Source organism: Psittacula echo (genome assembly GCF_963264785.1).
Source record: "Psittacula echo genome assembly, chromosome: 3".
Lineage (NCBI taxonomy): Eukaryota > Metazoa > Chordata > Aves > Psittaciformes > Psittacidae > Psittacula > Psittacula echo.
The window spans coordinates 22,416,271-22,431,444 of record NC_137736.1 but is presented as its reverse complement, the minus strand read 5'-3'; the positions used below and the strand labels follow the sequence as shown (position 1 = coordinate 22,431,444).

The 15,174-nt window shown below is 37.3% G+C and overlaps 1 protein-coding gene across 1 annotated transcript in view; it reads left to right on the top strand.

Moving 5' to 3' along the window:
* SAMSN1 (SAM domain, SH3 domain and nuclear localization signals 1) overlaps positions 1–14,939 on the top strand; it is a 38,031-nt gene extending 23,092 nt beyond the window's left edge. Inside the window, exons 5-8 of the mRNA XM_080613239.1 lie at positions 895–1,046; positions 3,318–3,524; positions 4,507–4,657; positions 13,751–14,939. Coding sequence (XP_080469365.1) covers positions 895–1,046; positions 3,318–3,524; positions 4,507–4,657; positions 13,751–13,953 — 713 coding nt within the window. The 3' untranslated portion in view covers positions 13,954–14,939. The remainder of the gene's footprint in view (positions 1–894; positions 1,047–3,317; positions 3,525–4,506; positions 4,658–13,750) is intronic.
* Positions 14,940–15,174: the final 235 nt, after the last annotated feature.

Here is a 15,174-nt window from a genome sequence, read left to right as displayed (position 1 = left end):
GTCAGAGGGCAGATGGATCTTCGATGAGAAATGGAATTTGCCTCCACTTCTCTATCCATGGCTCTGCTGTGGACATTTGCTGGGCAGCAGGCCACAGCTGTCCATGGTGACATTGCTAGGCCATCACTGCAGGCATCATATCAGCCCTAAGTGGGGACTTGAGCTGCAATCCAGATTGTTTGCACTTAGTAGTTAATCTGGCCCTGAGATGGAGCTGTGCACTTAAGCAATCACCTCAAACAAAACCATTTTTATGATCATTTTCTGTGATGTGATTTGTGAAAATTGTATATAGGAGTTTACTTCCAACACTCTGCTGCTCTTATCTAAAAACATACTTGGATCGGATATTGCAGAGCTTGCTCAAATTTGCTTGAATTACTCTGCTGATATTTTATTGCTCAACTTGGATAAAATGACAGGCAGAAATGTTGATAAGATTAAAATTTCCCTCTGCAATGCAGGTTCCTTTGATGTTTCAGCTAGCTCTGTAAGGAAATAAAATAACTTCTACAGTACTTGTTTTCATTTCTCTGAATAAACAGGAGAAGTTCAGCAGAATTAATTCCCTAAATTGCACTTTTAGAGTACATTTTATTAATCTGCAGAGGTGATATTTCAAAAAGTCTGTAAGTAAAATGTGTAGTCTGTTAGTATCATCACCAGAAAAAGACTATTGTAGGGAATATGTTAACAAAAGATCTCGTACCTGTTTTCTTCCATCTTTTGTAGTACGATTTTATTGAATGTATTTTTCCTGGAATGTGTCAAGCCCACACAGACTACACTCTTTCTCTAATTCTGTGCTTTTGAACACTCTCCTCTCGGCTGCTGTGCAGAATTGCATGTCTGGGCATGTGCTGCAGGAGATAAATAAAATTCATTCTCTTCAAGGTGGAGTGACCAGCTGCTCAGATGGAACTAGCAATAGGGACAGCCTCCGGTTTGATGATGAAGTCCCTTACAGTGGGCCCTTCTGCGGTCGAGCCAAAGTTCACACCGACTTCACACCAAGTCCTTACGACACCGACTCTCTGAAAATCAAGGTAAGGCAACCACCAAGATTTCTTCTTTCCCAGTAAGAATGGCAGGGGGGCATTCCTTACATGGGAAGAGTATGTTTACTAATACATTTTTAACTGTTAAGCACATGTAACATTCTAAAAGCAAGGCCAGTCTGGTTTTGTCATGCTTCTATAAGGAGTTGGTTCAGCCAGTGCTGTGAAGCTGGCTGCTGATAAAGGCTTTTTAAGGTATAGACTCCAGGTAAGTACCTCAGAGTGGTATCTAGTGGATACCACAGCTTTTCCCAAATACATGTTGCTTCCCATATACTACTCTGGAGTAAGAAAAACTTGTCCCCTGGGATGTGAACTTGCCTTCCCAGCTTTTCAGTCACAACCGGGATATATGAAAAGCTCAGTTGCCATCCATTGTCTTAAATGGCAACACTTCACCTTTCCAATAAGCCTTTCTACCTTAGAACTACAAATTTTCCCTGGCTATGACAATATTGCAGGGGTGGGCAGGCTGTACAAGTGAGAAAGGAGCTCGACGTGTTGGCCCAGTTGAAGATCAGTCAAACTGCCCAGCCATTTTCTTCTCCTTCCATGCACTGATAGATGCAGTATCATCATACATTATACTATCCATGACTGTAATTAGACTTCTTTTCCTTATTTGTACACATGTTCATATCCAGATTATATTCACACTTCAGCATCTTTTCTTCTCCTTCACAGCCTCTTCTTCTTGTCAAAATCGTTACCTGTATCTCACTGCAGTCTTCCTCTCCTCCTCTATGTCCTACATTACAGCCATTGCTCTGCTAGTACTTGCAGTCTTCACTTCTTTCCCTCCACTTCCACCCACACCTAGGGCATTTCTTTCAAAACAGTTTAACTGGTCATGAAACGGCAAATGTCTGCTGCTTCACATAGATTCCTTTATTAGCCACTGGGCTGTATTATTTTAGAGTTATACCCCTATTACTTAAGGTTGAAATCCTCTAAATTTATCTTACAAAATTTCAGTACCCTGAATCTGAATTCAAAGTGCATCTGCAGCCTGGCTGAGAGCCACTGCCTTAATCCTCATCTGCATCCACATCTGAAGTTTCTGAGCCTCCATGAGTATGTAGAATAATATGTGTGCTTGTAAAGGTCATAGCTCTGAGCTCCATATGCTAAGAAAACCAGGTCATAGGAACACAGTGAATTTCATACTTGGGTTTGTACCAAAACTAGAGTGACCACTTTACTTGCAGTTTCTTGAGCAGATCACAAAAGATTTGAAAGTCTTGGAATTGTTGACAGATATTTTTTTCAATCTGAGTTTGATTTCTAACTTTGTAGCAGAATGCCAAATGAAGTGTGTACGTGCGGATTTGTTGGGTAATTATTTAAAGACTTCCCACACTTTCGTAAGTTCTGAGGTGCCTGCCCAGAAGACAAGACTCAATTCTGAGGTCATGGAAGCAAGCTGTGTAGGGGTTATCCTTTACAAGTGAGCCTTTTCACTATGAGAATTACTCAGAGCAGCTGTTTTGCTGACCTGAGATCTTGGTTCCCACAGCATGGCTGTGAACACCTTTACCAAAAAGTCCTCTTGAAGTAGCTGTGTTGTCACCCTTTTTCACACTCACATTTGTGAGTGAATGCACAAGTGTGGAAAGCTGAAGCCTTTAAACCTGCCTGCTAAGGCACCTTCCACTGTCTCAGTTAATCGTGTTAATAATAGTGGAAAAATTTGTCAGTCGTTTGGGAAAGACAGACAGGAAAATATTAAGGGAGTTAAATGTTCTTTATTGCCTTTGAGAAACGTAGCCAGTGCTTTTTACTGTAAAATGGGTAAGAGTACACTTTTCACATAGCTCAGCTATCAGTTTCTGAAGACATTTGAGATGCTGGAAAATAACAGTATCATGTAAATGGTTTGGCACATATTGGAAATTAACCTCACAGTGTTCCCTTGTATTTTGCCAAAGCTATGCCCACTATCCATGGCAAAAGTTGATTGCTAATGCAACCCTATCCCTTTTCAGGGACCAAGTGGAGCACAAAAATGTTTAGAGGGGCTGCTTATGCTCAACTGTCCTTCACAAAGGTTTGGAGATAAGGACTAACTCCATTTTCTATAACTATTTTACTGAGATTTTATGAAAGCAAAGGATCTAAATCTAGGTAATTTTTAAAAGTTACTTTGCACTGCCTAGTCAAGATTCTGTGCTGTCTGTGCTGGTTCTGGTTCAGAGAAGAAAAGCTACATCTAACAAACCAGATGTGTCAGCAGTGGTGTGCTTTTTTTTATTGTTCCAGAAAGGAGATATTATAGATATCATCTGTAAAACCCCCATGGGTATATGGACGGGCATGCTGAACAACAAAGTAGGAAACTTCAAGTTCATTTATGTGGATATTATCTTGGAAGAGGAAGCTGCTCCCAGAAAGATAAAGCCACATAGAGGAAGCAAAAGGAACAAGCCTAAAACGCTGCAGGAGCTCCTGGATTGTGTCCACCTGCAGGTCAGGCAATGTGTTTTCCAGCTGTATTTGAAACTTTTCATTTCTGTGCACTTGGGTTTGGATGTCATTTACAGGCAGAAGTAGAAAGACAGGTTCAGCAGTTTTGATGTCAGCAAAGCAGCTTCATGTCTGTCTTTTATGTGATGTGAGTGGCTTTTAGAACTGTTTTACCACATCATTTGGTTGGGCTAAGAGACTGCACACAAAGAGGCACGGTGGTGACTTGACAAGTCACCATAACCTGACTGCAATTGTGTGCCTAAGCATAGAAGGTGTGTGACTGCAGAAACCTCAGGGACAGGACTGCAATCTGACTCCAGTGCCAACATTCAGAATTTGGGTTTCTAATTTCTCATGATGTTTAGGGAGCAACAGTCCTTTTGCACTATGTTCGTGTTGCCCCTCTCTCTCTCTGCAACCCTGGTTCTTGATCGAGTGTCAAGGTTTACAGGTAACATTTTTAATACTGGTTATTATTTTGGTGCTGATGCAAACACTCCTTTCCTGGAGTTTCATACTGCATCGACACAGAGCTCAAGGGGGACCATGTGTGATACATCATGGCTGAGGGCTCCTCAGCTTCTCACTCTTGCTTATATCAAGGAGCTCCTTCTGTGTAGAGGCAGAGCACAGCCTTCCTCAGAGGTCCTCCTGGACTCGGTATGGGAGGCACTCAGGGGGTGATCCACAAAAGTCCAGACACTCAACAGATTAAATAATTTCTGGCAGAGCTCTGTCCTGGTCCAATTTGCTGCTGGACTCTGCTTGACAACTCAGGCACAGATGCTGGGATGCTACCCCCAGGTATTTCCACCTCTATCTTCTCTTGATCTCCGGCTCTGGTTTTATGCCAAAGGTGGTCAATCAGACGGGAGAATGGAGTCCATTTCAACCTGACAAAAAAAATAAAAGAGAAATTGTGCCTATCCCTCTGCTAAACATAGTGCTTATTTACATGAGAGGATTTGCTTGCTTTTTGTAGGAATATGCCTCAACTCTCTTGCTAAACGGCTATGAAACTCTAGAGGACTTAAAGTATTTACAGGAGAGCCACCTGATTGAATTAAATATTTCAAACCCAGAAGACAGAGAAAGACTGCTATTGGCAATTGAAAATCTACAGGACTATGACAGTAAGTGTTGAAGCATGTGCAAGTTTTAACTGAAAAACACATTTAAAGAAATAGTGATTCTCACACTGATCTGTTAAATTATTTTTCTTTTAAATATGACACATGGATTCAGACAGTTTTCTTATGTGTTCATACAGCAAACTGTTCATCTCTTCTAGATATGTGTATGATTACTATACTAGTAAGACATGAATGATCTAAAATTTCTTATTTATAGGCCCTACACTAGAGATTGATAGCAACTATTGCTTAAGAGCAACCCTATTTATAGCTGGGGACCCAACCCCCAAAGAGGGTAAGCGACTTCTCAAAAGTCACAAGGTCTGTTCAAGAGCAGAAAACAAAACTTCCCAAACTCTGTGCTAGTATCTTAACCAAAATAGAGCTTATTTCACATAGCCGTGGTAGAGTTTTCTTTAATTTTTCTAAACAATATTCTGCAGAAAAATAGTTTTTCTTTCCCCCAATTCTTCCCACACTTAAATCCTTATCCAAATCAGTTTCTTTCGTAGGAAGGATTGAAAATTAGAAAAAAAAAAAAAAAAAAAAAGAAAAAAAGAAAAAAAAGAAAAAAAAAAGAAAAGAAAAAAAACCAAAACCGTATAGTAATAGATGGTTTGCACTCTTTTCTTAAAATGACTCTGACTCCAGTTTTGGTAAGTTTCCGAAAGCTGATCACACAGCGTGTCTGTACACATGTGCATTGATCACCATTATGTTTTCTTCACTTTTTACTTTCATTGGGATTGGAAAAGCTAGGATACAGAATAGAAAATACTGTTCTCACGGTATTTGAATGATATTTCCAGCCTGAGTTCCAATTTTAAATAAATTGTGTCAAATTCCTAGAACCTACAGCTAAGCATCTACTTAATTAGACACTCAGCCAAAACAGGAATTGTTTTTTTCTTTATTAATATTCGTGCATATGCTGAGCAGTTATTTCATCAAATGAGCGCTAGCAACTGAGAAGCATCTGAAAGAAAGAAAAGGAGAGCTGGAAAAGCGAAGTCTCCCTGGGACATTTTAATACCAATTCTTGTCAGGTTTCCACTTTTTGTCTCCTCAGTAGGGGATAGCTTTCCAGTTCTCCTTTCAGCATATGTACATATGTGTGCATGCACATAGCAGCATGCATATATATACCTATGTGCTTCAGTACCTAAATATATCCATGTTTCTAAGCATGTCTTTGGCTGCCTCATCCATTCGGCTTTTCCTGCAGATGTTCTCTAATCTTCCTCTTCATGCCTTTGCTGACCTTGTTTTTTACTGTACGTTTGTGCTTTTTCGGGACCCCATTTGAACACGCAGTCTTTCCTGCTCTTAGTCAGCTGCCAGGGAAGGTAAGGTTCTTGCAAATATGTTGGAGAGACTTTAAAAAAGGGTTTTTTTCACCCACTAGGTTCAGTAGTTCTTTCTGGTCTATAGCTTTGTGAGATGTCAGTCTAGAAAACGACTCTAGAAGGGCTGTCTATGTAGAAGCAGTGGTCGAAAGAGTGAATATGGGAAAAAAAGGGTTACATAGTCAAAGAATTGTATTGCAGGGATGCAGCTGGAAGTCAGCTGAAAATATGTTTGTTTCTCTAATTTGCCCTTAAACTGAATATAAGTATACTTATGTATACTTCTCTTTAACTAGTCTTGCTGCACTTTCTGCAGCTTTTATTGTGTATGTTTATCAATATTTTAACACAAAAAAGTTAATTCAAAATACTAGACTGTAATTTTGCAGTCTTGCATCTGTGTGAAAACCAAAACAAAGGCATGTTTTTTTTAACAGACCAATTGAGTGTCAAACTATTTTGTAGTAAGGATATGGTTTGCTATTTATACTCCTTGTGTAACAAAAAGCATAGCAAGCAGCCTTGGACACTGAACCTTTTCAGAAGATGATATCAAGGTATTTTTTTTTCTGGAAGTGTCTGAACACTTAATATTCTGTGTACACCTGTGCAAGAACCAAACCTAACAAGGTCCTTACATGTCCCTTACACTGAAAATTATAAATTTTTATATATCCAAATATAAATTTGGATAACTTACAAATTATTATTAATTATCCAAATTATATATATATTATCTATATATTTATATATGTATATAAATTTTATAATGTAATTATAAATTTATAATTTATATGTATATATATTATAAATATATAAATATATTTATATATTTTATATTTATATATTTTTATATATATTATATATAAATTATAATTAATTATCCAAATAGGGTTCTTCCGAATTGGCAGCATGGGAGTAAAACATTTTTCCAGGCAAAACAATGTCCCTGATATTTTCTGTATGGTAGTCTAATAGTTTAAATTCTTATAATGGATCTGGATTAATAACATTAAATCTTATGAAATGGACCCTGCTTCAAAATCAGTGGTGACACTGTACTCTTAGATTGAGAGATTAAATTAGTGTTTGCTTCACATCCACCTTTGATAGGTATTAGATAGGTATAGCCAATCTTTATAGTATTCAAATACAATAAAATTGTGTTCCCAGAATTTATGAATACTCACAAGAAGCAGAACCAAGGCATCTTTATGTACCATGCCAACTATAAGCAAGACATCTTTATATAGCATGCTAACTGTAAGCATTCATTTAAGTCTAATGGAGTTTCATAGGACTCATGTATGTTTTAAGGTAAGCCACACATAAATGCTTTCCTGGTTTGGGATACTGTCTTGAATCAGGACTGATTCAAATCCTTGCCTTGTCTGGTTGTCAAAAGTTCATAGCATTTGTCACATGACTAGTAGGGACAGAACAGAATTTAACAACTCCTCTAAAAAGGAAGATACTAAAGACTAAAATGGATAGAAGTTATCTGTTAAGTCATTACAATGAAAGACAGGGAGTCAAGATGATCTTGGGGACAAGCTTAGCATGAGTTTGACTTCATCCCAATCATTTGACCTCTGTTCTTCTGTCAATACAATTGGAAAATTGCGTTGAAAGAACTGAGTGCAACTTTGAACGTGAGTTCTACATCTGAACTTTCCTAGGTCAGAGTTTTGTTTTTTTTCTTAAATGGGCATGACTCAGTCCAGCATAAATGATTTTTTAATTAAAATTGATTTTCTGCATTGCTTAGAAGTGAGCAGCAGAATTACCTGCAGCTACAAGGTAGTCTGCTTACTGGCCAAGAGTATTCTAGATAGAAATTCAGCACTTTTCCAAGTAAAAGTTCACTCTTTTTATAAGTTTTGTGAAAAAATACATTAAGTCCATAGATCGCATTTACTGTTCTAAGCCCATCTTTCTCACAGAGTTTGGAAGACTTCCACGTCTTTGCATTACATTTGTGCTTCCATAAAGCACGTGTTTGATTAATGCATGGAGTCTCAGGTATGGTCCAGAGTTGAAATACAAGGATTTCTGAGTTTTTGTGACTCTGCTATTATTCAGAACAGCCAAGCATGCTGGAACATTGCCTCATTTTACTAGATTCTATTGTAAATGTAGTAAAACAAGATTTAATGTTCCTTTGATGTGATATCTGATATTGTGAAAGTCTAGATGTTTTTGCAGGGCTTTTAATTTCTTCTTCTTCCCTTGGCTTTTTCTTGCCATATATTGGATGTTATACAAATTGACTTCTTTGTGCTGCATACTTGTGACTATCTAATTAATGTTGCAGAACAAACAGATATTGAGCTTTCTAACCGAAAGTCCTGCAGCCATAGTTTCCACATTACATGGTTCTTAAAGATGTCCAAAATCTAGGATTTCTGGCAGTGACAATTTTTTCATCCTGTGTTTGATTTAGACCTGAATTAATTTTGAAAGGAAAAACTTTACCCATCTTACACTAGAAATTAAAAAGTAAGTTTTATTTAGCAAATACTGCTACATGGTGTTATTAAGCAGATTTTGCTTCCTGCTACTGAACTATCTCCTTTCTACCTTTCCTGGGAGTCCAGGCCAAATTCCCCATCTTCAAGCACTTCACGTAGCGAGGCTATCCCAGAACTGCAAGGTCTTGTAAGCTGCTCATGACCTTCCCCCCAGTCTTCCCAGATCTCTTTTTAGATTTTCTGTAAGTTGATGAGAACCATATACTGGGGACAAAATGATTGGCTTCCATGAATTCATGGCTGAGAAGGAAAAAAAAGCTCTTTTTCATAAAGTATTTCTTAATAGCTTTCCATTCTTCTCCCAGATGGTTTCTAGACAGGAGATGGATGTCTGTGCTTTTGTAGGATGCTATTTTTAAAGTGAAGCGGTTGCTGGATAGTTAATGAATAAAGTAATAAAAGAAGTTTGGAACTTTTTTGTTGACCGTTTCCCAGGACACACATTTTTGTGTGTGCAAAATAGCCTTGATTCTCTTCTCACTTTGATAATATAAGGCAAGAGGTTTATTCCTGAAGTCCAATGGATTATATTAGTCTGAAGCTACGCTGAGTTTAGAAGAATTAGACTTCACTGGATACAGTTCATTTGATATGAAAAAAACCTGGTGCATATGTGCAATTTGTGGAATAATATTTTATGCTTATCTCCCAAATTCCACTTCCTTATATTACTTTTCATATTTAAAGGCCAGATTATATTCTTAATCCCACTGTCAGTACCAAATAATATTTGTTCTTTATGTTACTTGGATAGTGAGATAGTACGTAGGTGAGGACATGACTTTCAGTTCTCAGTTGAATTCCTTATGTGAGGACATAACATCAGGAGTACCATTTTACACTGGGAAGTGCCTTTATGTACATGGGATTACACAGTGTCATGTCAAGGTCAAACAATGCTCAAAGACTACCTGGACATAATACTTTCAGGTTTCTCAAGGAAGCTCATCCTTGCATGAGTATTATCATTTTTCACCTTTTTTCAGGCACATCTGTTTGCTTCCGGATTTTAGAGAAAAAAGAAACTTCTCATTTCTGCCTTCACTATAGACTCTCTTTTCACATCAGTTCAGTAATCCTCCCAGAAAAGCTATGCCACTTACTTCAGCAAGTGCAAATTTTTTAGCTGAATGTCTGTAAATATCCACAAAAGGTTTATACCTTTGAGTCCCCAAAGTATTGCATGTGCATTCAGAACCACTGCAGGTTTCTCTGCTTCTTTTTCAAGTATCACCATTTGCTGCTTCAAAGTGATCCTTTCTGAGTTTGGTGCTTTGTGTGTTTTCATTTAATTTTAACACTTTACGTGGTCTAACTGGTACAGGCACTGCAGTTGATACATAGCCTTCACACGTAGCTGGGTCTAACTTCAGCCATGAAGATGCACTTTGTTCTAGTTAGCTACTGTACGGTGCTGCACAGCACGTCACCGCTGCACCTTCCAGGAAGCCACACAAGTGACTCAGCCTAAAGCATCGTACTCCTAGCCCAGTTCTCCTTCTGAGGAAAACTCATGAAGGCAAACTCTCAGACAGCACATTCGTGAAGTATGGCTGGCTGCTGGGTGAGCTTCTTTTTATCCATGACAAAATCCAAGCCTCCTGCCACTCATCTGGTTTGAACTGACATAACCACACAGGAATCAGAGGGACCTCTGTGCATTCTTGAACTGAATTGTCTTAAACCTAAGCTTAAAGTGCTTTCCTAATCAGGACTTTAAACTCATTAAAAAAGGGTAAAATAAATGGTGGAGGAAAAAAGAGATCTATCCATGCATGTCATGCACATCTATGTCAATGAATAACAAATATTCATTTCCAAGATCTAAATAGTGAGGAAGATGCATCACACATCTATTAACAAGGCTAAAGGCCTCACATTTTTTCAGATGTCTGGATATAATCCTATCACCTAATACTACTAAAGTAGTAGTAAAATATATGTGTCAAAATGATGCATATCTTGGGCTTCTCTGGGCATATCACAGAAAGCTATTTAGCTTATGTGAAATTGCTTTACTGTAGAAAAATGATAGGACTTCCATAAGTTGATAAGATAGTTATTTCTGATGATTCCGCAACATCTAACAGCAGTTTTATTTTATCAGTTCCTGTTTCCTGTGCATTGTATCTTTCTTCTGATGTCAAAAAGATTAAGACAGCAAACATACCTTTATTTATGTGGAACTTGAACATGTATGTGTTAAAAGAAGGAACTAAGTAGAACTGAATGTAAGAGCCAAAAGCTAAAAAGAAAAAGGTGGGAAAAAAAAACCTTAGTTTCTTTTCTTGAGAAGCAACTTCTAAAGCTGCACACTACAGGTATTTATAATACTCAGTATCCTGTTCACGTGGTTTAGTTGTTACTGCATAATATTTAAGTCTCCTTTAAAGAGAGGGAAAAGCCAGTGTTCGCTTTCAGTCTTGTCTTTTTAAATATGGGGGGGGTGGGGTGGTGTTCTTCAACTATTTCTGCTCAGAATGAAAAATAGAAAATAAAATAGTTACTGTCTCGAACACCCGAACATTTTTTTTCCATTTTTTCCTGTAAAAAATCCTATAGTGTAATGGGAAGAGACAGAAGCTTTACATTTCTGTATGTTTCCTAAATAGAAATTTCTTATTCTCCTAGCTCATCTAAATTCAGATTTTAAATAAATCTCAGTTCCAGGCTTGCCTATGTCTTTTTCCCTAAAACACGCAAGGCAAAGAAATCTCTACAAAAGCATTTAGGATCTTTTTTTCACATAGGAAATACTCAGATTATTGTAACTAGTTACAGGGCACTAATACACTGACTGAACATGCATTTTCTTTCTCATCCACTAGCTACTTGGTCTTATTTTCTTTGTAAAACACACAAAGTGAATGGAAGTTCCTCTTTGACATTGAAGATGTAAACAGGATTAACACTTTTTAGGTCACTGCTTGCCAGGGCAGCAGATGATGCTGGAGAAGCTGATAAAATCAGCAGCAAGCAGCATTAGGCAGATGAGGGGATTACAGTGGAAGGCAGGAGAGCCCTTCCCACAGCTATACCGGAGGACTTCACCCAGACACTGGCTGAGCTGTCAGGCCACACAGCAAGCAAGACCTGCTTCATCTTGGCCCCAGTGGGATGGGTGCGAGAAGCTGAGGACACAGTTTAGACAAGGCTTTACTGAGGCATCTGCTGTTATTGGTGCTAAACTACTTCTGTTGTTACTAATAGCAGCAGTAATACCTTCACTGGTGTAATGCCTTTTGTAATTCTTTCCTGACTTAAATCAGAAATCAATTGGACCTTACATGGTCAAATATTTTCCCTGCAAAGAAAGATAACATTTGACATGATAAACTGTGTTCTGTGAGGAGATCGAACTGTTACAGATAGCAGTTAAATCTGCTGAATGGTGTACTCTTTCATGCAAGTGCAATTAACCATTAATTTATCTGGGAGCAAGTATATAAAGTAATCTTTTTTTCTTTAATACATCAAGTTATGCCTATAACTTTAATGTAAAAATAAGTTGAGACCTTGGATTCTTTTCTTCAAAAATCAGATTAGTTGATTGACTTAATTAGACAACCAAAAGGTAGAAAACGTTAAACAGATTTAATCAGTTCAAATATACAAGTTTCCATCAAGACCTAAATATGTTTGTCAATATATCAAAATGGTTTGTGAAATAAAAGTTCATTAATATCTCACACAATGAAGGAAAGTACTGACTTCCCTGCTGTTCCATTTCAATATTTTCATTCAGAATGAAACATTGAAATTTTTTATTTCTAATTTATTCTTTATTACACAATAGAACACATTTTTTAAAAAAATAATATTAAATCTTTCCCATCTTACCAAATCTTGTAACTTCCAACAATTTAAACAAATGTCAGAATGAATTTTCCTTGTAGAAATGTCATAGTTCTGGGAACTGAACTAGATTTACATTTTGGTGATGAATAAAATACTTCCTGTATTGGGACTTGCATTCTGCCTGGACTTGAATTGAGACAGCTTAAATCTGACTACAGGTTCAAAGCTAGCTATTTAACTACGGAGTAACAAGTGAAGCGAAATAAAGGAAACTTCTTTGAAAAAGCAAAAACGCACCATTTTTCTGCAGGGCTAAAATCTGGGGTAAAATCGTCTGTTTCCTGTAAGATTTGGGTTTTATAATTTGTTTGGAAAGCAAGCTGCAGTTTAAAGTAAAAATACAGTGAGAAGAGGGTGATAACAGAAAACAGAAAAAAAAAAAAAAAAGGAAGATTTGCTATTTTTTACCATGCTTACACAAGAAATTTGGTCACAAACATCAGATATTTCACAGCCAGAAAATACAAAGTTTAACCACAAGCTACATTAGATTCGTGATATACGTGTATATCCTGTGTGCAAGGCACCCGCTTGCTGAGCCTTTTTTGAGGTCTGTCAATACTCTCACTGAGTGGCAGATTTTTGAGTTTGAGCAAATTAGTCATACAGCAGCTAAACAAGGAGAAATTATTTGCAAGATAATTTGCTTCGACTTAGTTTGGAACAGAATTCCAAAACCATGCAGCAGGACTTAAGTATGTTAGCTTTCTCTGAGCCCTTTGTGTTTTAGAAAACGACCTTTTGGATACCAAGCTAAGCTTAGGAAGTTTCCATCAGCCACCTAGTCCCAGTGCTTTAGAAAACCTGATTACCACAACTTCACGCCAAGCACTTCCGAAAACCAGTGCATTGCATCTCACTCCACAGTGCCCAGAGTAGGTAAAATGGTGGAGGTTACATTCAAAAGACACAACATTTATAATGCAATGGGTTATAAACAAGGTGCAGTAGGCTACATGATTAATTACATGAACAGGCTCTGGAATACATGAACATGGAAGGGGAAAAGCTGCCATCTCTATTGTGGGCACGCTGACCATGCATGGTAAGTGTGGCGCTTCTGGACAGCCTAAAGGACCTCAGCCAAAACGATGAGCCAAAGCCTCATCTCTGACCAACATACTGCAGGATCAAAGCTAACCTCAACATCAACTTAGACGCTGTTATACTCATGTAATCGTATTTTTAGTTCTTGGATGCTGAGGTTTCTGCTTCTGATAGACAAAAAGATACTGAGCTAGTCATGTGTATATTAGCAGCTCTGTTTCTGTTTCAAGATCAGTCACGTTGCTATCACAAACTCTTTCCCAGGATATTTAATTTGACTTATTTTTTTCTTTTTTTTCTGTTCTTTCTAGTTGAACAGCAGAAGAGCGAGGGTAGTCAGAAGACGCGGAGCCTAAGCCCTCACCACGGCTTTGATAAATCACAGTTAAATGACTGCCCAAGAGATTCTGGCTGCTACATCTCATCAGAAAATTCAGATAATGGTAAAGAAGAAGTAGACCCAGAAACCCTGTCTGACATGGTGCAGGCAATAACAATCACTGAGTCAAACTGATTCAGTTCTGCTGGTTTTCTGCAGATTTTCAGAAAAAACAATCAGATTTGCCAGTACGATGGCACAGAAGCAGAACACAAAATATCCTCAACGCTGAAAATATACTTCTGGCTGATGTATGATGCTCTATACTGTTTGATATGTGGACATTTGATAGCTAAATGTTAGCTGATAATCTCTCATGCTTTTCTTTTCAGTGAATCCACAGACATTTCAATGAAAAATTTTATACATATGTATTTATAAATATTTGTACAGCAAATGCTTTTTCTATAATAATAGAGAATTGGTTTAGGTAGTGGTACACAATCTGGACATGATCATTTCTGGAATTGTCCAAAATGTAAATATTGTACATATTTATTTTAAAAATATACGGATTAATCACAGTCTCTATTTTCAGATGTGTTTTGCTGATATTTGTACAGAATGTATTTTCATTGATATATTATCATAATAAAAAGGTGGATACATTCGCATCCTACTTTGAAAAGTACCAAGCTAATTCTCATTAATATTAAAGCTGTTTCATACCATTCTTCTCCAAAATGGGCTCTAGACTATTACCTCCTACATTTTATCCTGGAGGTACAAAAGAATTGTAGTGTGAATCAGAATCAAGCTCTCTGTGTTCATTTTCTTTTAGAGAACATAGCCATCTGACTGGCTTATGCAATTTCTTTATTGTTATTTTCACACCTGTTCTCGTTCTTCCCAAGCATTATACAGAAAATGCAAGCTAGGAGCAAAAAAAAAAAAAATAAAAAAAAGTCAGTATCAATACTATCCTTTTATGCTCATCTTTTGTGAAGCTCTTGCCTTTTGTGTGTGGTGTGAACTTTGCTAATAGAGTATTTGTTTGTATACAAAACTCAGAAGCTAATATGGCTATTGTGCACTGTTGTCTTTCCTATGAGATTTTATTGTCATTTCCCAGTATATTTTGCACTGGAATACACATTTTAATTGCCTGTCTTCTTTTAGAGTACTTCATTCAATAATAAAAGTAAATGTTTGAGCCTTTTAAAAACTACTTGATTTTTAATGTGGTCATTACACTTAAAAGACTGCTCTGTTCTAAGACTAACACAGTAAATGGCAGCTCCTCTGAGCACCTTTATCATGTCTAATAATCTGTGTAACAAATCCATAGAGAAATTCTTTGCTCACTAATTAGTCACACAATTTTCATAATTTAAGGCATTTTGCATTTACGTTAAA